This window comes from Aptenodytes patagonicus, chromosome 1 (genome assembly GCF_965638725.1).
Source record: "Aptenodytes patagonicus chromosome 1, bAptPat1.pri.cur, whole genome shotgun sequence".
Classification (NCBI taxonomy): domain Eukaryota; kingdom Metazoa; phylum Chordata; class Aves; order Sphenisciformes; family Spheniscidae; genus Aptenodytes; species Aptenodytes patagonicus.
In genome coordinates, this window is record NC_134949.1 from 149,531,231 (window position 1) to 149,556,587 (window position 25,357).

Consider the following 25,357-nt stretch of genomic DNA (forward strand, 5'->3'; position numbering starts at 1 on the left):
CCAAAGCAGAGTCTTACTCAGGGCTTGTTCAAAAGCAGCTCTACTCCATTGAGCTGGCTTTTTGTTGCTGGAAGACTTCCCAAAAAGAAACAGAAGACAGCAGGGGATAGAGTTTAATAAGAAGAAAAGATAATCTGTATTGATCAGACATGCGGCTTGGCCAGACAGGTGTGCTGACCAGCAGCTGGCAAAACATAACCAATAGATTTTATCTCACCCCCTCTCCATTTCCCCAGGCTTGTTCTTCCCCTACCCACCTTGATTCCTCCCTTTTCCTGCCTTTGGCCCTTTCTCTAGATACACTGTTTCCCACAGCCCCACAGTAAGATTCCCACAGTAATTCCCACAAGCCCACTTTAATTTCCTGTGATGTTTGTTCTCTCTCGTAAGCCCCCGATAATCTTGTTTCTGCCCTTCTTCTCGGCTACAAAGATCTGGTTGAACCTTTTCATGGCTTTGAAGGTATCCTCCAGTAGTCCCCCACTGAGTGGCCAGGGAGTTCTGATGTTTGACACTGTTGTCCTCAATGCCTGTTTGCTAGCATTTGTGTACCTAGGTGTGGTTTCTTACTGCTTCTGTCTCTTGCCTTTGCCTGTTAGGCTGCATAGCCCTTAATCAGCCATCTCAGAACTCGGGTATCCTTACATTATAGGTATCTACGTATCCTTGACATTCAAAATATCCTAATATATACAACTCGGAAACAGCACCTGTTCCCCAGAATCTAACACCACAGGGTCTCCTGTGTTACCAGAGTACTAGGTCTGAACATAAAAAAGTTAGAGCAAACCCCAACCTGTAGCAACACATAGGGCACCTCATCCTGGACAACATAGCCTGGAATCTGTGCAGCCTGCATTTAACAAGACATGGTTTCTCTGAAGGAAAACCCGGACAACAGGTTTCAAGAACACAGCTACATTCGTAATGGACATCTTCCCCTGCTATCCCCACCTCAAGGACAGCGCACGATTTCAGTTTCTATTTAGGAACTTCCATCTGCACACGCGCTAAGTGCGAGTCTGCAGAGTTCATTCACTTGCCCAAATCTAGACCCACTCTCACTGATCACGCTACAGCTTTTTCAGTTCCTCAGACCCATTCCAAAGACAGTTCTATGGGAAAAGAAAGCTCAAAAACTTTTTACTAAGTCTCTGTCTTTTACCAGTTAAAGTAGAAAGCAATGGACATCACTAGCACTTTCTTTTACCAGGCAACTCCTTGGGCCACTAGCTTTTATGTGACAATGGTCATCCACAGAATTGCAGGGAAGACCTGTCTGAGGGTGAAAAATCCTTGATTAGGCACTTGGCTGGCAGGTGGAGATTGCTGGTGAGGGTAACTGTGGTGCTACCACACCATTATCCCTTCATGTTGTACTACAAATAGCCTAGTTTCAAGGACAGCACTCCTGGGCATCCCATCCAGAGCAGGTAGAGCTCACTTTGCAGCTGCCACAGGGCATATGTGACTAGCTTAGCTAATGATAAAAAAAGAGTTCCAACCAGGCAGCCTTAGTCCTGCAAAAGTTTTAACCTACACCTATGGCAAAGCATTTGGTTGAGCTAATCTACAAATTCATTGTGAGGCAGCAGGAGATGTATAGAGAGGATAAGGCATGTGAAGGGATACCAGGCCAAATGGATTTTCTGCGCTGTGATTAAAGACAGAATGGTGCATACAATTTCAAAAAAGCCTCAAGAGCACAGTACCAGAAGAAGTACAAAAAATAGAGGTACACTTCTTTTCAACACTAATAAAAAATACTTACACAAGTAAGAATACAAGCACCGGAGGGATCCATTCCACACACCCAGTTCTGAACAAGTGCAAGTAGTGAGTAATTTTGGTTCACTGCTGCTTTATATTCTCCCTACAGACATCTCTGCAATGTGATCAACCGTGGGCAGCTGCACTAGTCTGTTACACAAGTCTACACTTTTTCAAATTCTGCTGTACAATCGTTTCTACCCACCTGTTGAAGTCGTGTTTATCTGTAACTGATCATCTGTGGCTTCAGTTTATACCCCTGGGCCCTCTGGTGTTATCCTGTGCTTGTACTTCAGGGGCCTTTGGCACAATTGGAGGGCTGGGGTTCAGCAGCACTCAGGATGTGACTTCCTGATAACTAATGTTTCATTAGCAAAACTAGTCAAGCATTCACCTCTGTTCTACAGCTGTTGAACAGTTTACAGTCCAAAAATAATGGTCCATTAGCAGACAGATGGATGGACAGATGCAGAGTTAAAGTTTTGGTAATCACTTTCTACCAATACTGATTAATTGGGGCATTATGACTTGCACATCATCAAAATTGCTTTACTGCAATGGTATGCAGGATGGAAGACATCCACAGACCTCACATTTGAGGGGTTGTCATTGCTATCTCAGGAAAAATGCTGCTTTCTAAGTTAACTGGTATGAATTCGGACTCACGGGACAAGCTTCATACTTCTGGAGGAATTACTTGTGCTTGAGGATTTCCTGCACTTTCAAGGATTTCTTTCCCCATCTCTATCCTGTAACCCTGGGGCTGCCATGCCAGGACATGTCGGGACAAATGGTGACTCCAGCTTTTCAAATGCCAGGGTCCCTGAGAGGAACAAAATGTACAGGCTGGGTATGCAGAACACCCAATCATTTCTGGTAAAGTGTAGTTTTCAACTTAGTGTGGCCTTATCATTAAAACGTCACAAGATACAGTACACAAGATCCATTTTTTTTTCTACAATGACAAGGTACCTTTTGCATTGGAGTAATTCTTTAGAGCCATGGATAGCTGCAGACATTTTTCTAGAACAGAAACACTATGATTACACATTTCTGAAAATAACCATTTTGCTCCATAATAACAAATGAACTTCTCTATCAAACTGGTTTATGCTTACATGTGACACACTCACACAGTCTTTTGCTTATTAATATATGCCCACAGTTGAGGAACCTCTGGTTTCCACCAGCTGATATTTCCTACCTTTCTCGGGACCATTATTCTATAAAATGTTATTTTAAAATAGTCGCTACAGAACTGTGCAAATGGTACAGTCTTCCTAATCACAACGTTGTAAAGCTATGCTTACTGGTATGCAATCTTCCACTGTACAGGTGATCATAGAGGACATTTCCATACTTAATTGATTTGCATTTGTTTCTTGGAAATAATAAAGTCTGCATATTAGCACACTACATGGTGGAGGTAATATTCCAGACAGACTCTTCCCCTGTTTGTATAACGTTTGACGTTCATGAGGACACAGCCTTTGACGGGCAGCAATAATCCACCTCAGTCTGTACTAAAACTTGTACCATTTCATATTGCTGTGTGGGAACTTTAACCAGATCATGAATCATCAGTGAGAATTTATTCCAAACGGGTTGTAGGTCTGTGCTATTCATGGTACACCTCCCTATCCCTAATTTTCCATAAAGAACTGGAACTTTCTTTCTGGAACTGGAACTAAAGAACTCCCTTTCTTTCTTCCAAAAGTGGAAGACTTTCCAACTCTCCGTGGTGATTTTGAATAGCTGGGTTTCTCCCCACAGAATTAGACTTCCATCTAAAATTTTAATTGATCATTTTATTCCCTGAACTTCACTGAATCTATTAAAAGGTTGTGAATATCATGTGGTTCACGTCAAAATTGCTATCTTTTCTGTAATACAGCAAATAAGGAAAATGTACCCAGGGAATGGCTAGCTGTTGGGACCCCACTTTCATGAATGTTAGATAGGCAACATCAAAGTAGTTCCAAAATTTTTATTTTACAGTACCCAGAGTAAAGATTGACCACTCCATAGGTCATTTTACATTCCAGTGGAGTTGTTTTTTTTTACGGTATGATTGCTAATTTTCACACTCCGTTTAGCACACAAGTCATTAATGTGAAACAATTCAGGATATTCCCACCCATACAAGGGTTGGGAATCACTTATACAAAAAGGTACTGGTGTATTCATAATTCCAACATCGTAGCTAAACCACCTGATCCTCCGTCTTGTCAGTCTTCAGATTCAACCTCTTGAACTGTAAATGCCCACCTTAGATGAAAAGGCTTTTTGAGGGATCTGGGTATCAGCAGGGGTGTGTGCTAAAACAAAAATATTCCATTTAGCTTCTGTATTTCTTTCCTAAGGTGCTCTTCTATGCATGAGTAACCCAAATAGGGGCTTTCCAGGGCAAGACTACTTGTCCTGCTCTCCATGCCAGCTTTTACATGCCTGCTTTCCTGTCTTGGATTGTAAAATCATTACGAAACCTGACTGTATCTCAATTGCTTGCCATCCTCCACAGGAGTCATCCCAGCAGAGCCCACAGTGGGCCCATTTGATCAGTTGTTGGCAATGCATCTTAGACAGCTTGTAATTCTGCTGTTCGTGCCTCTGCAAAAGGCTGAACCCTACAAGCAATGTAGGTACAACAATCTTTAAATGCACTGTTGCTCTTCCCTCAGGTACCCTTCCCATTAGGGTGGGAACTCGATCAGCCCATGAACTTGCATAATCTATTATCATAAACCACCTCATCCTCTCTACAATTGCAGCCAGTACCTCAGGCATCTTGGCTGCTGTAGGAGCCATCTGTGCGGTCACAGCAATTAGGGTTGCCGCTGTTTGCCCACCATCTGTGGGCTGTGTTTTGCCGCCTGCTTTGAGCACAGGCCACATTGCAGATTGCCATATACACTAGGTCGCTGCATTCTCCTGTAGCTGAACTCTGCTTTCAAGGGGAGGCCAAAATCCTTCCCCAGCCTCCTTTAGCCAACTGCTCTAGCATGGTGGGGCCAAATCAGGACCAGTAACCAGTACTTTGGCCTGAACTTTCCCTCTCTCTGATTTATCTTCAGCCTGTACTTGGAGAGATGTCTTCCCCTAGGAATCATCTTGGACTCCTTCAGGGTTGGGAGCTTGGTTTGCCCAACACCAATAGACAGTTGAAATCTGATTTTTCCTACCACTGCATGAAACTGATTAGCTAAAGGTGAACAATGAGTTATTGTTCCTTAAAAATGAGCTGGCAGACACATCGTGCCTTAAATCCATCCATATTTGGACACACAGAATCACAGGAAGTTTGAGGTTGGAAGGGACCTCTGAAGGTCATCTGGTCCAGTCCCCCTGCTCAAGCCAGTCCACCTAGAGCTGGTTGCCCAGGACCATGTCTAGACAGCCTTTGAATATCTCCCAGGTGGGAGACTCCACAACCTCTCTGGGCAGCCTGTGCCAGTGCTCGGTCACCCTCACAGTGAAAAAGCGTTTCCTGATGGTCAGAGGGAACCTCCTGTGTTTCAGTTTGTGCCCATTGCCTCTGGTCCTGCCACTGGGCACCACTGAAAAGAGCCTGGCTCCGACCTCTTTGCACCCTCCCTGCACACAAAATACTCCTTCTTGCCAATTAGACGTCCTTGCCTGCAGCAGCTGTAACACTGGGGCCTTAACATTTACTCCTACACATATTAGTGCTATCACTTTTATTGCCCTTTTTAGCCTCCTTTGGTGTCCAAGGCTGTTGAATGCCACTTCTGACAGCTAAAGGCCTGAAAGAAATGTTTGTATAGTAGTATTAGATTATCCAGTCTCCAACTAAAAATTAAATCCTACCAACGTTTCAGTGTTTCATATGAGATTTTTAATTTTTTTTTTAAATATTTTTAATAAGCATTAAGAGGTGAACAGTTTTGTCGCACTTTGGCATCCTTAGCATTCATATCACGGCCTGGAACTGCGGTCTTCCTTTTGTACTATAAATGCTGAAAGAAGAAATCAGCAACGTGTCCTACTGGTAATGCTTCATTTATCACACCAAAGGTTTATTGATCGAAGACTGTATTCCATTTCAAAAAGCATTACCTGTTTTAAAGCTACAAGGTACGGCATGGGATAAAGACTAAATATGTACCTTTCTAACAACATGAACCTTAAGTCATTCTCAAAACCCACCCTGAGATGTTGGAAAGAAATACTGAGTTTTATGTGCTTTTAGTCAGCTCCTGACAGTCTGATTGCTCTAATATGTTACACACAGACATATTTCCTATTTTAAGAAATCTGTTTCAACCTGTTACAATCAAATTGCTTTTGGCAAGCCTGGACACAGATACTGCACCCTTTCAGAGGCTGCAAGGTGTGAGAACATCCAGTTCTTCAGAAACACACTGACCTTCTGGAAGCCACTCTACTGGCAACCTTGCAGAAGACATTGTACCCAAGGAGTCTTGGACAGGCCATGTCTGCTTTACTGGGCCTCGCACTTAGGGCTTGAGAAGCCTGTATGCTATTAACGTAATCTGCAACTTCTAGTATCTTTGGGAAAAGTATGCTGTATGTGGATCAAGGGGTGGAACACATTGATCTTGACAGGGAGCCTGTTGCACGTTTAGGAGGTAGTGACCCACATCACAGCCAAGCTGAGCAGGCGCAGGCCTATGCTGCACCGTGCTGCACATCCCAGGGTGGTCTTCAGGCCCGTGCTGTGCCGCTCACATCCCTTGGCTGCAGGATGAGCACAGCCAGCTCACCCTAACAGAGGAGCCTGCAGGCAGCTCCCACTCCATGCCAGCAACTACACCACCTGCGTGGCCTTGCCTTTATCTAACAGTGCAGCAGCAAGTTCTCATGAGAACGTCCTTTTTCTTGTAAGAAAACCATATAACTCAAATGACCCAAAATGAGGCGCTTCCTTCCATGAACAGGATCTGAACAGTGCACTGTGGGAAAATCCAACTGGGCTCCATCCAATGCTGCACGAACATGGGTGCCTGGCATCTGAAGGGACGTAAGATTCACTCGCTATCTATATTCCTCTTCTTATTCTGTCTTCTTAAAACAGTTATTTTATTAAGCCATTTGTTTCAGGCCTGCCTTACTGAGATCCAGAAAGCACCCCCCACTGTCTCTTTCTCATCTCATCCCCCCCCTCCCTCCCCCCCCCCCCCAATGTAGAACATTCTCCATAACCCTTCTGGAGCTTCATTCAAAATGTTGCTCTTGCTCAAAACTAAGCTGGTTTCAATACGGCTTTTTTGAGGGGCTAGAGAATTAGAGGGGAGAAATGTGCAGAATTTGTGGGGAAAAACTCACACACAATTATAGCAGCACATGCAGTTCAGGACAACTGGTGGGCAGGTCCCGGGTCCCTTGAGGGGGCTCTAGGAGCAGGCAGGTGGAGGGAGGGAGAGCTGGACCCTGGAGCCAGCAGGGAACCTGGAGGCATGTGCCTGGTTCCCACCATCCTGTGGTGCTTCTGCAACCACAGCTCCTGTGGTGACAATTTCCCACCCCTCTCCCCTCCATTTGAGGTCTCCTTTGGCAAAGTGTTTCTAGGCATCACTCAGCACCCAGCCTCCGCCTGATCCAGCTGCATACCGGGCTGTTGTTTTTCTAGGCAGAGGTTCCTTGCTCTGCTCCTCCACTGTTTTTTCTTGCCTAGTTACTGTTTCTTTTGTTATATTTGAAGCAGTTTTCCCAGTGCTCAAGGTTATGCTTCTTCAATGACCAATGACTGTCAGCAAGTTCTTGACGATGCTGGGGCACCTGTCTTCAGCCTGCACCCATGCTTTCAAGGCCTTTGTTATAATGGGGAAATCTAAGTGTGGGATCACAAACAGCAAGAGACAGTTGCTATCATGCTCTCCTTCACATGGTAGTCTCTCAAAACAGACAGATAACAACCCCATAGGCCAGAGCTGGAGCCTTGTGAAGTCAACACGAGGCAAAGTTAGTATAAAGCCGGTGGCCCCTCACCAGCAAAGGCAGTCCTCTTCTCACTGAGACACTCTCATGGGCAAGAGTAACACCTCTCCTGTGCAGAGCCAGGAACCCACCTTACCCAGTCTAATGAAGTCTTGAGAACTGAATTATTAGCCCAGACCTAATTACCACTGAAAAATAAAAGACTGCTGTCACAGACAAACAGAAATTAAACCAACAAAAATAATGATACATTTAATATTGCTATACATAGATTCTATAGGGCTGTGGCTGGCCCAAGCAACCTGGATGCACTAGCAGATGATGGGACCTTGGACAGAGGTGTCGTTGGCTGAGTAGGAGAAGACCCACCCAATTTGGAAGGACCAGAGGTGAGAGTCGGTGACCTGGTGAGGCACAAAGATCAGATGGAACTAGAGGCCATGGTCATAGTCAAGACACCCATGAATGTGTATGTGCTCGTGGGTACCGAGAGCAAGGCTGTGTGCACCTCTCACTGATGCACCTCAGGAGACATTATAGAGCATCCTGGGCTTGGCTCCTTTGCAGGCACGTGGAAGGAAACTTCCCAAAGGGACTTGGAGGGTGGAGAGGCCTCCCTTTGAAAGGTGGCAGCCTTCAGCTTCCAGTCAGCATGTTAACAAGGCAAATTCCCTGGCTCCTCCTGCCCTCTGCTCTTTCATATAATTCCCAGGCCACCAGGCCAAGGCCCTGCTGGAAGCTTCTGTCCTACCAGACAGAGCGGCCTTGGGGGTAGCTGCACTCACTCAGCCCAGCTGGGCACAGCCAGTCTTGGCTCACAGAATATGTTTCCTGCCTGATGCATTCAAACCTCTCGTCTTCTGCTCTTGGCTGATTCACCCCAGCTATGGCCAGGTTTCATTCGTTACTCCTAAGTCATAGTGGGAGCTAGAAAATTTATCTCCGCCTATGTGGCTAAAAATTCCATGAGAGGGGGAAAGAACTCTGTTGACAATAGCCATCTGCATCAGACAGAAAACCTCCCACCCCAGCACCATGAAAGGGCCTGAACTTGGGAACTGCTTTCATTACCCAACACAGAAGTAACTTGGAAACCTCCACCTTATGGCTTTGTTCCTGTACAATCGTCTTTAACATTAAAATATCCAATGACAAGCAAAAGACGCAGCTGAAAGACCCCATATATAACAAGGTGTCATCAGAAATGCCTGTTGGAGCATGGAAACCATAGAGCAAACAGGGTTTTAATTTGCCTGCATACAGCAAAGCACTTGTTTCAGGTCTTCTTCACAGTGTTTGTCATTTAGGAAAAAAAAAGGAAAAAAAGAAAAAAAAAAGGAAAAAAAAAAAAGGAAGAGGCTCTGATGAGACCAGCTATGCCTCTGCTTTGTCAAGGCAGGTCTTAAGCTCAGAGCACTCTGAGCTTGCTCTCTTACTCTGGCACTGACTTGTTCTGTGCTCATAGAGCAACCTGCTCTTTTGGGGTCATGGGAGAAAAGAGACACTCTGAAGGAAGAGGAGGTTAAACACACTGTGGAGGAAAGGGCAGGGGGGTGAGGAAGAAGAATAGGAAAATCAGAACTGAGTAGATAAATAAACATAGTCTAATGGAAACAGCACAAGTCGTCTTATTACATTATTTTGTGGTTTCAAAGCTCTGGTCTCTGAAGGTGGATATAGAATTTTAGTATCTTCCTTATGCATACTCCAGTATTTCCTTGGTCATCTAGCATAAGAGAGTAGCCAAGAAAGCTTTAGCATCCCCCCAGAAGCTGGATGCTCAAATGCCAACTAGCACATAAGGAATGAGCAGCCCAAGCTACAGCCAGCTGGAGGTTCTACTTCGCACAGGCAGTGAAAGCACACTCTGATCCCGTGTTGGTGTTTAGCTGCTCTGATATGGCATCACATCTGACCCTTAAAAGTCATTTAAATACCAATGGTCTTCAAATTCTGCAATCACCATTCTGCACTTCATTCATTTCCATCTGTATTCCAGGTAATGATGGGTCAATCCTGTTCCTTAAAGACCCAGCATCTTTGAACCTTGATACAGCTAAAAGGCATGTTAGAACCAGGTGTGCATCTTGCCTATTCAAGTTTTGCCCAAGCCACTCACTGGTAAATTAATGACATGCAAAGCATGTTGTGAATCAACTCATTGCAGAAGCACTGTATTTAGGGAATTTGTTTTGACAAACCAAAACAGCCTGCTCATGCTTTTTTTCAAGTCAAGGGCAGAATTAACACTGACACCAGCCGAGACAGGAATTCTCTGACTCATCAAGGTTATATGATGTGTCAGTTTATATATGCAGCTGCAGCATGCTGGCCGTGACTGGCCTATCTACTGGCTCAGGAAACAGTGCAGCCACGTGAGCAACCACCAGTCCATGGGCATGCAACATTTTTTGGGGAAAAAGTGTATCAGAGAAAGTCCAGACAGGAGTTTTGGTTTTTTCCCCCAGCACAATTCATTGGCTCTTTGGTACAGTCAAAGCAGCAAAATAATTTCTCTGAACATTTGGGTTTTTTGGGTGTGGGGGAAATCAACAAAGACCTGGTCAGCCTTATTTCATTATTTGTGTTCATGCCCAGCTGCTGCAGGATGTAACACCTTGCTTTGTCTGGAAAGTGAGCAAGCATTCAGAACACATTGCTCACAGGCTGCAGCTCCTGGCAAAGTCACCTTCATGCCGCATAACTCGCAGGTAGGGAACACTGCACAGTGGCTGCAGCTTGAGAGGGAACTCTCCGGAACCACTTGCCCCAACTCCTGCAATATCCTGTCGATATCTACAGGGTGAGATCCTACTCGGGCATAAGTGGCTCATGAACTGTGCCCTGTTGCTTTTAAGGATGAGAAGGACCATTACATCCTTGTGATTTGATTTTGTGCCTATCACAGAATGTGACAAAAGGCCAACTTTTCCCCACTGAGGCTACCTTCTTCCTATGCTCTGCCTACAGCCAAAGGAGTGGGAGGCTCCTGTAGATGGCTACTGAGAAGACTATCTCAGGCTTCTCCAGTATCCAGCTTAACGTGCAAATGCAATTAGTGTTCAAGCCACAACTGCGGAGAGAGACTTCCTGGAGCCTTTTCCAAATGTTTCTCACTCCAGTAATCTGTAATTCTGCTTCCAACAACTGGGTGGGTTATGGCAGGTTGTGCTTGGCCAAATGACTTAAAGAACTAGCAGGAGGCATGCAATAAGGACTTCCCCAGCACGTAACTGAATGACTTGGTTGCATCATTCTCCCTCTCAGCTGTCATCTCAGGGCCTGCCCTGTAAAGAGCATCACTGGGCTCCAGCCAGTCATCAGGCTCCAAAATTATTTTTCGTAACTTAAATCAAAATCTAGAGGAAATTAAAAATTAGTATCATTTTTTATGCTAAACTCCCCAAGGCTCAGACAGGATTTTTCCTGGAACTCTGAAAAGACTAACCGCAAGGAGACATAATTTAGGCTGTTTATACTATAACAATTCCCCAGAAATAAAAATGCAGGTAACAGAGCTCAGTACAGTGATCAGTTTTATTTTGCAGGAATCCAAGTACAAATTCAGCCTTGCTTTTGTCAGATACAGTGTTAAAATTGGAAAGAATGAAAAAATCTGAAGCAGACACACTGCACATTTCTTTTGTGGGTTATTTCTTGTGGAACAGGTGTTGATTTCTTTCTCTCCCTTCCAGAGCCAAAGGCAAGCCCTAATCAGTCTGCCAGGTTTACAATCCATGCACGCTCAAGGTGTGTCATCAGCGATTCTCCCGACAATGTTATCAGCTTACAAAACAGTTGGCTGCCTTAACTAAAAGCTAAGTTGATGATTGTCTTCTAAGAAGAGAATATCACGTTTCTTCACTTATTCTATCTTGTTAGGTACATAATGGAGGAACTATTATTTCCTTCCTAAAACAGCATCATAGAGTTTTCCAGTCCTCTTGACTTGAATCTCTCCAAAGCCAGCTGCCCCCAGGAGCTTGCTGTACTCTGCTGCTGTTCGTTCTTTTCCTTCCGTCTGCACCAACATATTCATCGAATACAGCTGGGTTTCTAAAGGCCCACTTTTATCTTCATTCAGAAGCGATTCAACCAGCAGCACTCCGCCGCCTGGTTGAATAAAGAGAAATAAAACACACGCTGAGCTCTGAGAAGACAAGATCTTTTGCAGCTGAGTTATTAGATCCTAACCTTTAGTTTCAGGAAGAAGCAGCCTCCAACGTTAAGTCATATTTCAGCATCACAGAAGACAATGAAAAAGCAAAAGAATCGGAGCGGGCCTCTGCCTGGCTGCTGAGGTACTGATGTACTGGGGCTGAAGGGGATGCTACAGCTGGGATGGAAATTCCCGTTTCCCCCAGCTGAAATCCACAGGAGCTTACTGATTTTGCTGAGAACCCAGCTCTGTAGGCAGTATTTTCAAAGCTTGAGGGTTCAATATGATGCTTAATGGGATTTTTACTATAATGTATACACCTGTCTGTCTAAACAATTCCCCAAATCCCCAGTCCTTATACCTAAATATGTTGAAAGAGGAGTCCCTGTGGAGGAGGAGACTAAAACTGGAAGCCAGATAATGAGAACTTAGACCAGGCCCTATTTGGCTTGGCTAGACACAGCTGGCTTAGGAAAGCAAAATACTAAACCAAAAAACCCCTGCACTGCAACTCTGCCACCCAAATTGCGCATCGAGACTGGTGTGCTTCATGTAACTGACGGGCGAGAGTCTCCCTGCTCTTCCAGAGCTCGCACCTACCAGGTTTGCAAGCCTTGTGGACTTTTGCCAACAGCTGTCTGCATTTGTCATCATCCCAATCGTGCAGTATCTTGGATAAAATATACAGCTCAGCTTCTGGAATTGAATCGTTAAAGAAGTCTCCTGTAAAGCACAAATACACGTATTACTCAAAACCCCCAAAACACAGAGGGCTGAGTTAAGCAAATATTTTCAGTTCTGTCCAGTTCTAAAGATTCTGGGCTTGCCATGTCCATCACCCACATCAGATAGCAACAGAGTTACCAGGTAAAACTCCTCTGTGGCACTGCATACGGGATTTTGTTCTTGTTCAGTCTCAAGAAGGTCTGAAATGTTTAAAAGCGGCAGCTCATCTGAAACAGCCTTTGATGCACAGGAAAGCATTTGAGTCTAAGTTTTCTCCAACGACAGGAATTCAGATTCATAAAGCATTAAGAAGAGGAGACAGTTTCTCATGGGTTGTGTCATGGAAAAAAAGGAAAGAGTTTTCCCTTATCTAAGCAAATTTTCAAAGACCTTCAGTAACCACAGCGCTATATCATAAATCCATAAGGAAAAAATACACATCTCGCCTCCTAGCACTAGCTTCATCATCATGCCTTCTGTTCAGCACCTGATGTACTGCATTCAGATTCTTCTCTCTGCATCTTAGTCATTTCCGCTCCCATTTCTTTGCACCACTGACACACGAAACATTTCCTGTGTTTCTCCATCTTTGTTTTTATATGCTCCCTTCCTTCCTCTGAGCTTCAGGCAATACTAAGTCATTCCAACACTTTGAAGACTTTTGTAAACATTAAAAATTAGATCTCCCTACACTCATTTTCATCATAGATGGTGCAAAGACCACGCATGATCTATGGACTGGGCAAGAGGAATATGGGCTAGCTCACCCACATTCAAAGCCTGAAATATCTTAGGACTTGAAAGTCAATCGATCGTGACCAGAGAAGGAAAACCCCTTGCTCAGAGCAGGCCTGGCATCCTGCACATCTGCCAGGAGGTCTGCACAGGAGAAAAGGGAGTGTTAGGAAGATTTATAACATGGCACGGCAGTTTTTCAAAATTGCAGGACTTTTTTTTTTGTTAATGTACCCTTGTTATGAAGAAATCAAATAGTTCTGTTCAGGAGTAAAGAGCTTCTGGGTTGCTGAATAACCAAGTTGTGTCTCTGAGAGAAGGTAGCTGCAGGTGCACAACTGGGACAGCCCTGCAGTAGCAATGAATTGCAGACCTGGGCTGGGGAAGCTGCACTCTGAGACGCTCTGCCCACGTAAGGGGGGACCTGAGCCTCCAGTACGGTACCTCTGAGCAGAGACAAAGGACTCAGGAGCAACAGCTGTGACAACTGCTGTCTGCACCTACCTTCATAAAAAGCGATCCGATGCTCCTCAGGGGGAATAAATTGCTCTTTTGCCACTTGCACGACTTTCGGCAGGTCATAAATTGTGACCGTGGAATTTGGGTACAAAGAAACACACTCCCGGGCCAAAGCTCCTCCACCTCCTTTGGGGAGAACAAAAGAAGGTCAGCGCTGACACAAAACCAACCTATTCAGCAACACCCCCATGAAGCGATGCAGGCAACGGTGCATTTAGCCTCATGGCAGCTGGCAAGGTACATTTGCTCCCCACATGTTGCTGAAAGGGAAGAGGAGGGACAGGAGAGGCCACTGTCTCCATTTGCTCTGCAGGAAGCCCTCGGGCCCCCAGCACCCAGGCTTATGGGGTGGGCCCCAGCCCTTACAGCTCTTACGCACCCCCTCAGCCAGACCCAGCTGTGGATGCTGGAAGGCGGGAAATGAAAAACAGAGCCACTAAACCAGGCACTGGGGAAGCAGTGATGGAGCCCGTGAGGGAGCCTGACGGCTCCCATGAATCCTGCCAGCGCTCAGCAGTGCTGGGACAGCTGGGTGCTGCAGGGTAAAAGGCTGCAGACAATATCTCAACAACACTGACTGAAGGGGAGGAGGGAAAGAGTGTGGCACCGTGAGAATGTATCAAGCAAGGCAAGAAAAAATGCCAAACCTATCACGTACGTGAGGGGATAAGCCACTACTCACACAAATGAGACTCTGTAGAGAAAAGCATTCAGCTTCCTAATGCTCTCACCACTCTCACATTTCTCTTTTTAGCCCAACCAAATCAGTAAAACACTCCCTTTATTGCTGACAAGGTTCTGAGATATGTCCTGCTTTCCACTGCTGTGCCCGTCATGTAACACAGGAGTTATTTTTCTTTTCAGAGCTTGTAATAGACGACAGTTCAGAGGCCTGTTAAAGAAGATCTACCGATGCTCACCTCCCAGGTCATAGATCTGCCTGAAAGGGGAAAGGTCAAATGCAGCAAGAACATCTCTGCCACATATACTCCATACTGAGTTCTGGCCAGCCATGAATTTCAGCATTTCTTCTTCTGATCTAGTAATGGAAACAGACACAGCACGTAGAAAAGGTAACTTACAATATCCTTGGCGATTCCTATCATATAACTGTTATTACAAGTTTTAGCTTAAACACTAATCTCTGTTTTTATTGACACTGAATACATTCTCTTTGCATATAAACCTACCTTGAGTCTTACTGTAGCAGAAGGGTACAGCTATGCATTCATGCATTTAAATAGGGAATTAAGACTAGCGAAGTCCAACAGTGTATTACGCTGCTAATTCTCAGGCTTCCAAGGGATTTTTTTTCCTCCAACCACCATTGTCTCTGTGCCAGAGACCCGTGATATGTTTTTCAAAATAGGAAATTATATACTTCTATTAAAAATATCAGACAGTGTCCCAGTAATGGATATTGTTGAGAAAGAAAAATGCTGCATGATGGTTCTGATGACTGGGATTCTCACATCATCGTATTTAATTGTCCTGAGCCATAATTAAAAACATTAATTTTATCTATGATAAGAAGAATAAAATTTCTATAAATATACTAATTATTACCTGTACATTGCTGCAAAAGGGTCTTTAGATGAAATGCCAAAAGCTCTTTCATATTGGTTCCTTCCTTCTCTAAAATAGCAACCAAAAAAGCATATGAGTGTAGATTTCTTTTTCTTTCACCCAAACACACCTCCGGGCTGTAGTTTCAGCTAGTTCATCACTGTGGAAGGTGTTCAACTCTGTACAGAATATATGCCAGCCTGTTTGTAATGGCTGTAAAGGCACCCTCACTTGCCACCCCAAAATATGCTGATATATTTCTCAACCTTTTACAAGAATGACTGGTTCTTTTCAAGGCCAGGCTGGACGGGGCCTTGAGCAGCCTGATGTAGTGGAAGGTGTCCCTGCCCATGGCAGGGGGGATGGAACTAGATGATCTTTAAGGTCCCTTCCAACCCAAACTGTTCTATGCTTTTATGATTTATGGGAACACATCTCAGGTAAAGGTGTGAGACTGGTGCAATCATCACCATCACACACACCACGTTTGATCATCAGTTGCGTGGACTGGAACAAGTGAGACTTCAGCCCCGTATTAAACTACTCCTATACACCTCTGCAACAGAAGTATCCTTAGCCATCATTACTCATCATTTACTTTGTTGATGCCTCCTCAAGTAAGAGCCACTGTAATGATCAAGTGCTTTCCTGAAGGTCAAACACACAGAAATCTGATTCCTAGATCATGTCTACCATCAGAAAGAAAAGGAAAATGAGAACACACGCAAATGGTAAACAAGAAAAAACAAGAACACATATTTGCTGTGTTAACAGCCAAAATGATCTGTTGTATTTTCTTTCTGAGAACCAGCAGGCATCTTCATTGTGCCCTGCCCCAGAAACACACCATTCTGAGAGCAGCCACACAGATGCTGCAAAGCAGTCTGCAACAGACAGCCCACAACACTCCTCCTTACCTCACAGCATCGGCCAGGTAGTGCCAGCACAAGTAGACTGTATTGGAGTAATACATCATAATATGATACTGAGACTTGGGACTTGATCTTGTAAGGTAGATGTTGGAAACGTCTGTGTTTCTGTAGAGGGCTAAAGGGTGAAATAAATATATTTACTAACATGTATGATATACCACCTTGCCAAGCCTATCATATAGCGTGGTACTTATCACCAGAAGATGTCTATATGACCAAAGACACAAACACATTGCTTCTACAATCAATCCTTCCACTGCAATGAGCAGTGGGTGAGGGCTGCTGAAATGTGTGTTGCCCCATTCAATGTGAGTAAACACTATCTACCTACACTTACTCCAGCACCAAACATTTCTTTCAAGAACAGCAAGAGGAATGCCTTACGAGTGTCATCATTTACCTATAGGCTTCTACTATCAGAGGAAGTTTTTGGTATGCTCTATTTAAGTGAGAAGCCCTTGCAGACAAGTCTTTTTTTCAGATCAACAAGGTCAGCAAGGGGGAGACAAGTCCCCAAAACATCACACCAACCACTCCTACCCTCTCTCAGTTCACTAGGGCAGGACCTTCTGCAGACAGATGAATGCCCAAAGGACTCACAGAAATCTCCCCTGCTTCCTCCAGTGCATCTGCAGTGGCATCACTCACCCACAGGACTGGCATACAAAAGGAATATAAAAGATAGATCCTGCTTTCCCTAAACTCGTTGGGCAACTACTGTAAGCCCTAAAACAGGGCAAGGCGACACAAGCCAGAGCAGGGGACGCAACTTGTAAGACTCTGGCTAGTCCTGACCAGCTGTCTGATGGCCACAGATCCCTTCTGACCATGTGGACTCAATATCTCTGATGCAAGGGCAAACTTACATCACCTCTCAGTTCAGCTCAGCTTTTGCACGAAGTTGTTTAGGGATATAGAGCCCTTCACCTGGGTTTTACTTTATACCTTTAATCATGCTGACATTTGCTGCTTCTCTTTCAGCTGAAGAGGGGATGGTGTTCTCAAGCAATTCTTTCCTCCTTCCAGCTACAGTAACTGGCCTAACACTAGATATCACCTCTCCCCACACACCTCACCTTCAAAACCATCAGAGGATTAAGTCTTTTAGTTTCTCCCCCTTCTTCTGCCTTTATTACCTCCTTCTTGTGTCAGCTCTACTGCCAAGAGCTTCAGTCCCACACAGGCATCCAGCAGTCTTTCCATCCCCGTGGTGCTGGTACCCAAGTGCGCAGCAATGGCATCTGAAGACAGAGGCTCTCCTGCCTCCAGCAGAAGATCAAACACCCCCAACTCACAGGCAGTGAACATAACCTGGGGGTAAGGAAAGGTGGGAGTGAGGGATCAGGTGAAAGCACCAAAGCCTGTTGCATTTCTAAAGCTGCTTTGTTGGAGAAGATATACACATAATAATATTTTTTTTCATGTAAAATCATATTTCATATAAACAAGTCAAATGATTAAACTGAAGTTTCTCTGAACACCGATAGTACCATACAGTGCTTGTAGTACACCTTTCTTCATTTCTTTTCCTTTTCTGGTGAAGCCAGCCAATGTTTTTGGCTCACAAAGGTTCATGTTTATAGACCAGGTTTTGGGTGTGAATGTTTCTGCCTCTTCCTTAGTTTCAGAGCACATTCTCACAGTCTCTCTTACTTTTTGCCTGGAGAGCACAAAGGAAAGACTGGGTGGTGGTGGGTTTTTCTGCTGTTTTTGTTCTTTAACTAAGGATGTAATGTATGCTCCAGTGAACCCTGGAGACTTTCCTGTGGCTTGCAGGGGGGAATATCCCACCCTATGGACTCTATTTTCAGTGACTAACATGCATGACTGCAGTGGTTTCCCTGAGGCAAGGAGGTTCCTCTCAGCCAAAAGGCGTGCCTCATTCAGGCCAGTAGAATTGCCCTGTCTTTTCATAGAGAAGGAAGGTGTGTAACATCTCCAGGAACAACCCTCAACCTTCAGACAGACATACGTAACCATACATAAGAAAAACATCCTTGTTTGGCTGTACGCAGTCAAATTTACAAGTATTAGCCTATTTCTCTGGCCACACAAACACTCCTAAAACAGTAACAAAGGCATCAGCCCGATTGACTGCCTGTATCTATAATGATTTGATAAAGTCCACAGGAAGCTCCTTTTACCCTCAGTAAGAATATGGTTTAACCAAAGTTGAGATCATTTCTCAAAAACATACTACCAGTGTTAATTCAGAAAGCACTAGGCACTCCTCTTTCTCACCAAGCAAAAAGATTTTTCATTATCCATTTTTCCTCTCTTTACTGTCAGCTCTGCCTTTCAGGAGCCTTAGGAGGCAGCAGTATTTGCACAACCCAGAGAGCATTCTTTCTGTTACCATGTTGGCCAGAGGTGCAGCAAGGGACAATAGGAAAGGTAAGTAAATAGTAAATGAGGAAAAAATCTCCACTGCACTGGATATTATAATTTTATGCCCATGTGCTTACACACACAGAAAGGCTAATAACATCAGTAAACAATAAGGAAAGTGGAACTACTAGTTCTACCTCTGTGCCTTAATCAAATGCTGTTTGGAAAAACAGTCATTATACCAGACTCTTTCTTTCACCTCAAAACAGGCAATACACAGAAGTTCTCAAGCTCAGCCTTCTGCATAATACATACAGACAAACCATGGGAGAGGGAAGGAAATTCTTTGAGAAGATATTTGAAAAATCTTGTTCTTTGCATGGTTTAACAGGAAGGGGAAAAGGCAATTGAAGTCAGCCCTCTGTTTCTCAAACTCCAAAAAATGAAAAGTGGGAAGAAATCCCACCACCAAAGGAACCTTCCACATTTGAGGCAGTCAGAAAGCAAGCCCTCAGCTACAAACTCCTGTGTTTTTTAGAAAGCCTCATGCAGAGACAAGGTCTGCTCATCCAAGCCCCCAAAGATCAGAGAGGTCTCAATAAACGCTAAGTTTATTCTGAGGTGTCAGGTTGCTTTCAAACCTTTTTTCTTTTCCAATTTCCTTCCTGCCTAGATGAGCAGACAGGATGCTTTCTGTCCTGGTTTCAGCTGGGACAGAGTTAATTTTCTTCCTAGTAGCTGGTACAGTGCTGTGTTTTGGATTTAGGATGAGAATAATGTTGATAACACACTGATGTTTTAGTTGTTGATAAGTAGTGCTTACACTAGTCAAGGACTTTTCAGCTTCCCATGCCCTGCCAGCGAGAAGCTGGGAGGGGGCACAGCCAGGACAGAGGACCCAAACTGGCCAAAGGGACATTCCATACCATGTGACGTCATGCTCAGCACATAAACTGGGGGGAGTTGGCCGGGGGGCAGGGACCACTGCTTGGGAACTGGCTGGGCATCGGTCGGTGGGTGGTGAGCAATTGCATTGTGCATCGCTTATTTTGTATATTCTTTTATCGTTATCATCATCATTATTATTATCATCATCATCATCACTTCCTTTTCTGTCCTATTAAACTGTTTTTATCTCATCCCATGAATTTTACTTTTTTTTTTTCCCAGATTGTCTCCCCATCCCACTGGTGGGGGGGAGCGAGCAAATGGACGCCCAAGCAGCGGCCCCCCCGGCCAGCTTTCCCCAGTTTAGGTACTGAGCATGGCGTCACATAGTATGGAATGTCCCTTTGGCCAGTTTGGGTCAGCTGTCCTGGCTGTGCCCCCTCCCAGCTTCTTGTGCCCCTCCAGCCTTCTCAGTCGGCAGAGCATGGGAAACTGAAAAGTCCTTGACTAGTGTAAGCACTGCTTAGCAACAACTAAAACATCAGTGCGTTATCAACTTTGTTCTCATGCTAAATCCAAAACACAGCACTGTACCAACTACTAGGAAGAAAATTAACTCTATCCCAGCTGAGACCAGGACACTTTCGTATGAGATGTTTTTTGTTTCAAAGACTTACATTCAGGACCTGAAGTGTCTGCCTGCATACTCTTAGACATCTACCCAAGACTGAGTTATATTTCTTACCTTTGAGACCAAAAATCCACTGTTGTATTGCAAGATGACTTGAGGATAGTCAAGGTCTTCTGTGGAACTCATTTTCTTTCTGGACTGAGGCACAGATTGTCTGGTCCTCTTAATTTAAATAAGCTTCTTTCCACCAGGCACAGAGCACACCAGCTGATCTGCTTAATCTTATTGCTTCTGAGAAACACACTGGTTACAAAACCTGTTAGCTAAGTTATTTGGCTTCAGTGGGTCTTTCTACCAGCTTCAGCTGTTTCTTTCGCTCTTCCATCATCAAGTACAAGGCTAAAGAAGCAGTGCGGATTAAAGCTTGTATTGTCAGTTCAGCAGTCAGCTAACATGCTGGTACTTCAGAAGCACTTGAAAACTTGTAACAAGCAAACCAGATATCACTACAGAACAGCATCGAGAACCTGAACTCGGTGCAATGCACCAGAGTTCATAAACCAAAGCAGAGTCTTACTCAGGGCTTGTTCAAAAGCAGCTCTACTCCATTGAGCTGGCTTTTTGTTGCTGGAAGACTTCCCAAGAATAGAAATCCTTACATATGTCAGTCAGCCTAATGACGTGACCCCAGAGGAAAGACGGTAATTTGGCAACACAATTCTTCAAGTGAAATGTGGACATTCCCAGGGGTTTAAGAGGGAAGGAATATCAGCTTAGCTCAAAGCGGTCATGGCATACTCCTGGCGAAGCCTGGCATCTCCCACGGCCCTAATTCCACTCACCCCTCACTCAAGCGTATGCACAGCACTTATCTTCTCCATGCTGAAACAGAGACTTGTTCAGCCCCGGGCTCTGGGTCACGTACCCAGGGCCTCAGACCCTACCCACACAAGGAAAACAACTGGCATAACCACTACATAACAGGCAAGAGCTGCCGAGGAAATAATCTGAGAGCAGAGTCCACACAAGGAGCTGAAGGAGAAGAAAGCATACCACCACAGTCTGTACCTGGAATAATTCCCATCCAGGTGTGGAAAGCCTGGGTGTGCGTCCCTGGTCTGGGTTGCAAGCCGTGCCCACAGAAAGGATAAAAGAAACATGTAGCCAGAGGGGAGCTGAAACTTGCTGCGACGGGCACAGGTCCAGCTGACCCTGGGGCTGGCAGTAGGGTACACCCCATCCCTAAGTACAGAAGCAACCAGTCCAAAGAGAAACTGTAAGTGTCTGTTTGTTGTGCTGCTTTGTTGCAGTGACCAGTTTGCTCTGACAATGATCATTCAGGTGAAGTCTACAAGGAATTAAATCTACTCTTGTTCCTTTTCCACATTTTGCAGGTCCCCCCACATAGCGGCTTAGAAAGCAATGCCTGTTTGATAGCAGCACCACAGCAGGGGCGTCCTACTTGTGCTTTGCCATGTTTTGACAGAGCAGGGTGCTGAGGGATGACAAAACATTCTACATTTTCCAGCTGGCTGCCACAGTCTTCCTCCCCTTCTCTGCAAAACTAACCAGGGACATGCAGAAAGTCCTTGGGAAGAAACAATGAAACGACTGCCAAATGCCAGATGTGGCATGGATTTCAACTTCATGCAGAACATACCTCATAGGTCTTTCATCAGAAAATTAAAACCCTGGATTACTTTCCCGAAACCTCTCTACCCCACTGTCCATTGCTCCAGCTTGTAAATGCCTGCCATCTTGCCTTCCTGGGCAGACGCTGCGACTCTCAGGTGAGAAAATACCCTTTCCATCAAGGAAAGACTCAACAGTTTTTGTATCACACATTTAGTGACCCTTCAGGCAACAACTTTAAATGAGATCTGACTTAGGTAATGGAGTGATGGCAAAATGTTACAAAATAGCATTTTTTCAGTGGTAGCTTTCTCCACGCTTCAGCGATTAAGTTAATGGGCAAACTCCAGCAATACAGTGATCAAAACGCAGCTCAACATTTTGTGTACGTTAGCTTGGTGTATGTTTAAAGACTGCACTTTACAACTTTGTCCCAGCACAACATTTTAATGTTCTATTCCTTTCCTAGGAAGTAGGGTTGTATTTATATGCTGCTGCAGGTTAGTTCTGTGCTTCTCTTTTGAACCTGCCTCATTTTAGAAGAAACAGGCCAGTATAAAGATTTCCACGTTCTTTCTGACCATTTTGTGGATGCAGTGAAACTTTCTCAACCGAAAGGTTCCACTGTATAAGCCTTCTGTGAATCTATATTTTCCATTCTGATCCTTACATTTCAGCCAAAAGATGTTTTATTTCTTTTAGCCAGTATTGAAATAGCAACCTACTTTAAGAGTTAGTTGTTAAAGTTAGCTAAGCAGATGTCACAGTTATCAGCCTTTTTCCCCTCTGTACACCGCTCAGAAACAGTATCTGTTCCCCAGGATCTAACACCACAGGGTCTCCTGCGTTACCAGAACACTAGGTCCGAACATACAAAAGTTACAGCAAACACCAAACTGTAGAAACACTTAGACCTCCTCATCCTGGCCAACATAGCCTGTAAATATAGTGCTATTGTCTTGCTAGTGCACCAGACCTCACTGTTCAGTACAGGTTAGACACTAACATTCTGTTTATTTTGTACTGTGGAGGCCAGAGATCACAACACACCTCTCTGCCAGAGTGACTGTGAATCTGTGCAGCCTGCATTTAATAAGACATGGTTTCTCTGAAGGAAAACCCGGACAACAGGTTTCAAGAACACAGCTACATTCGTAATGGACATCTTTCCCTGCTATCCCCACCTCAAGGACAGCGCACGATCTCAGTTTCTATTTAGGAACTTCCATCTGCACACGCGCTAAGTGCGAGTCTGCAGAGTTCATTCACTTGCCCAAATCTAGACCCACTCTTAGTGAACACGCTACAGCTTTTTCAGTTTGTCAGATCCATTCCAAAGACAGTTCTATGGGAAAAGAAAGCACAAAAACTTCTCACTAAGTCTCCATCCATATGGATAACCAGGTCAACTTCTTTCCCTCAATAGCTTTCCCTCTTCTCTCATTAAAATATAGGAATAAATTGTACAGAGATAAGTATCACTAGCCAAAGATAAACATTGTTAGCCAAAAGATTAGAAAGGTGTAGGAAAATAACAATATTTCTCTGCTAAAGGCCAATTCTGCCTGCCTGCTACTGAGAAACAAATTGGTGCAATTTTGCCCAAGCATAAAGATTTCCCATTCCCAGGATCATAACAGCTATTCAGATCCAGGCCATCAGCCACACTGGAAGCAAATGCTCTCCACACTGAAGTATACATTTCTCTTCTTCTGAGCTAAACAAAACAACTCTAGGAAGAGCTAGCTGCTGCTCACCAGCTTACAGACCACTTTCCTCAAATGACTCAGCCACAGATTGGTAATCAGATATTACAGTGACATTTAGTACAGCTGCATTAAAGATTCACGAGAAAGAAAATGCTCAACCCTTGATTCTTGTAGTTTTGACTAAATAACAGTTATGTGCACAACTGTTAGGACTAGCATGTCCTAACGGGCCATAAATTCACTTCACTTAAGGCAAAGTTACAGGGTACAAGAGGCTCTGATAATAAAATGACCACACAGACAATTAAACCCGCTTGAAGTACTTTTTCAATTATGACTAAATCTGTCTGTTGAGGACACCAGATGTAATCGTCTAATGGGATTACTACCAGTAGCGAGATGTAGAGGAGAAGGGTTGCAGATAACCCACACCAGATTGATGCAAAGCCACACACAATGTATTGCTGTTTCCAAGTAAATTGTTAGTGAGGCTTAAAGTCTAAGCTCCTCTTAAGCTACAAATGCATTCATGAAGATGAAATTGCGATGGCTTGCTTTCTCTGAAAACCCCATCAAGGTTTTTGTCATAGCGCTTAGACCACACGCAGGCTAAAGCTGTCACTTTACCTCCACGGTTCTATTTTGGTGATGAATTTTTCTTTGCCTAAATGACTCACTACAAATACTACACAAAAAATAATTACGTCATTTTTGCATAACATTTGAAAGTAAGAAATGATCTATGAACAAAGCAGATTTAGTAAAATTAATGTGTCTGCCAGTGAGAAATGGCAGATGACACTATTTTCACACGTGCAACCTTCCTTATAAGCAACAAGTACAAATCTCAGGGATGTGACTACGATAACGAGTTTCAGTAATGCCAGTATAGAAACAACTGTGCCTCGCTATCATTATTAAGCCTCTAAGTACGCCCAGCTTATATCAGATGGCCTGGAAGTGCACTAAGATAATACAGTTTGTGCCCTTTGGGTTTGGTGGTTTTTTTTTTAAGAATCCTAAAAAGCCAAGATACCCTGTATCATACTTTTTCTTTGAAATAAAACATCCAGTTTTAACAAAATGCTTATTTTCTTCTTCATAAGTTCTAATTCTTCTCATGTTTTACAATAGATGCATTTCCCTAGTAACATGACTGTTGCTTCTGTCAGTTTTTGACAGCAACTAATTTTACTTTTTTCCTGTTTACATCACATATACTACTGGCAGACGTTTGGAGCGGGCAGGAAATCCTGTATACCCAGCTCATTCTCCAAGCAAACCCTCCCTTCTCCTCAGTTTTCCTTACAGTAAAAACTGACTGAGAATGTCTTTTAAAGTCCATCACAAGCAATCGAGAGTTGTTCTTGGTTTAACTTCCTGGTTTAACTTCCTGGCCTGCAAATAATCTCTCAACAAATAATTCAACCAAATAATCATCGAGATTTCTGTCAGAGGACGGTCCCAGCAGATAAGAGGCATAGTCTCCCTGAAGACAGACAGGTTCACTAGCTAAAAATGGTAGAGGCCGAAACTTTAAAGAGACACAAAAAGAAAACCAAGACGGACAGCAGCTGAGGCAGGCTCTCATGTCAGAAGTGGCTTGTGCTCTGTCAAGCATCAGAAAGGCAATCAGTGGACACGCAACTGCCTTGCACGGGCCACTTTACAGTTGCTAATCGTCTCCTTCATTTCTTCAAAAAGAGAGCTTCAGAAAGAAGCGTTCCCGTGGCTTGGCACAGGCGAGCACCCCTGAAGTCCTTTTACCTGGTGGCTCACCTCAAATGCTTTTTACAGCCTTATGCTGTTTGCAAGTGCGCTGGTTTTGGCTGAGATAAGAGTT

At 44.2% G+C, this 25,357-nt stretch overlaps 1 protein-coding gene across 1 annotated transcript; it reads right to left on the reverse strand.

Annotated features, from left to right (window-relative positions):
- Positions 1–11,261: 11,261 nt before the first annotated feature.
- On the reverse strand, positions 11,262–20,359 carry ASMT (acetylserotonin O-methyltransferase). Its single transcript, XM_076328900.1, has 8 exons — positions 20,288–20,359; positions 17,463–17,637; positions 16,312–16,441; positions 15,395–15,463; positions 14,749–14,867; positions 13,814–13,954; positions 12,449–12,571; positions 11,262–11,802 (listed from the first exon to the last, which is right to left on the reverse strand). Exons 1-8 carry the CDS (start codon positions 20,357–20,359, stop codon positions 11,591–11,593), a joined length of 1,041 nt encoding a protein of 346 aa, XP_076185015.1. The 3' UTR covers positions 11,262–11,590.
- Positions 20,360–25,357: the final 4,998 nt, after the last annotated feature.

Coding starts and splice junctions, on each gene's coding strand:
- ASMT (XM_076328900.1), bottom strand. CDS start 20,359: ATGAGTTCCACAGAAGACCTTGACTATCCTCAAGTCATCTTGCAATAC. Junction 16,442..17,462: donor AGAGCTGACACAAGAAGGAG/GTAATAAAGGCA, acceptor TTCACCCTTTAG/CCCTCTACAGAAACACAGAC. Junction 11,803..12,448: donor CCACAAGGCTTGCAAACCTG/GTAGGTGCGAGC, acceptor TTATTCAACCAG/GCGGCGGAGTGCTGCTGGTT.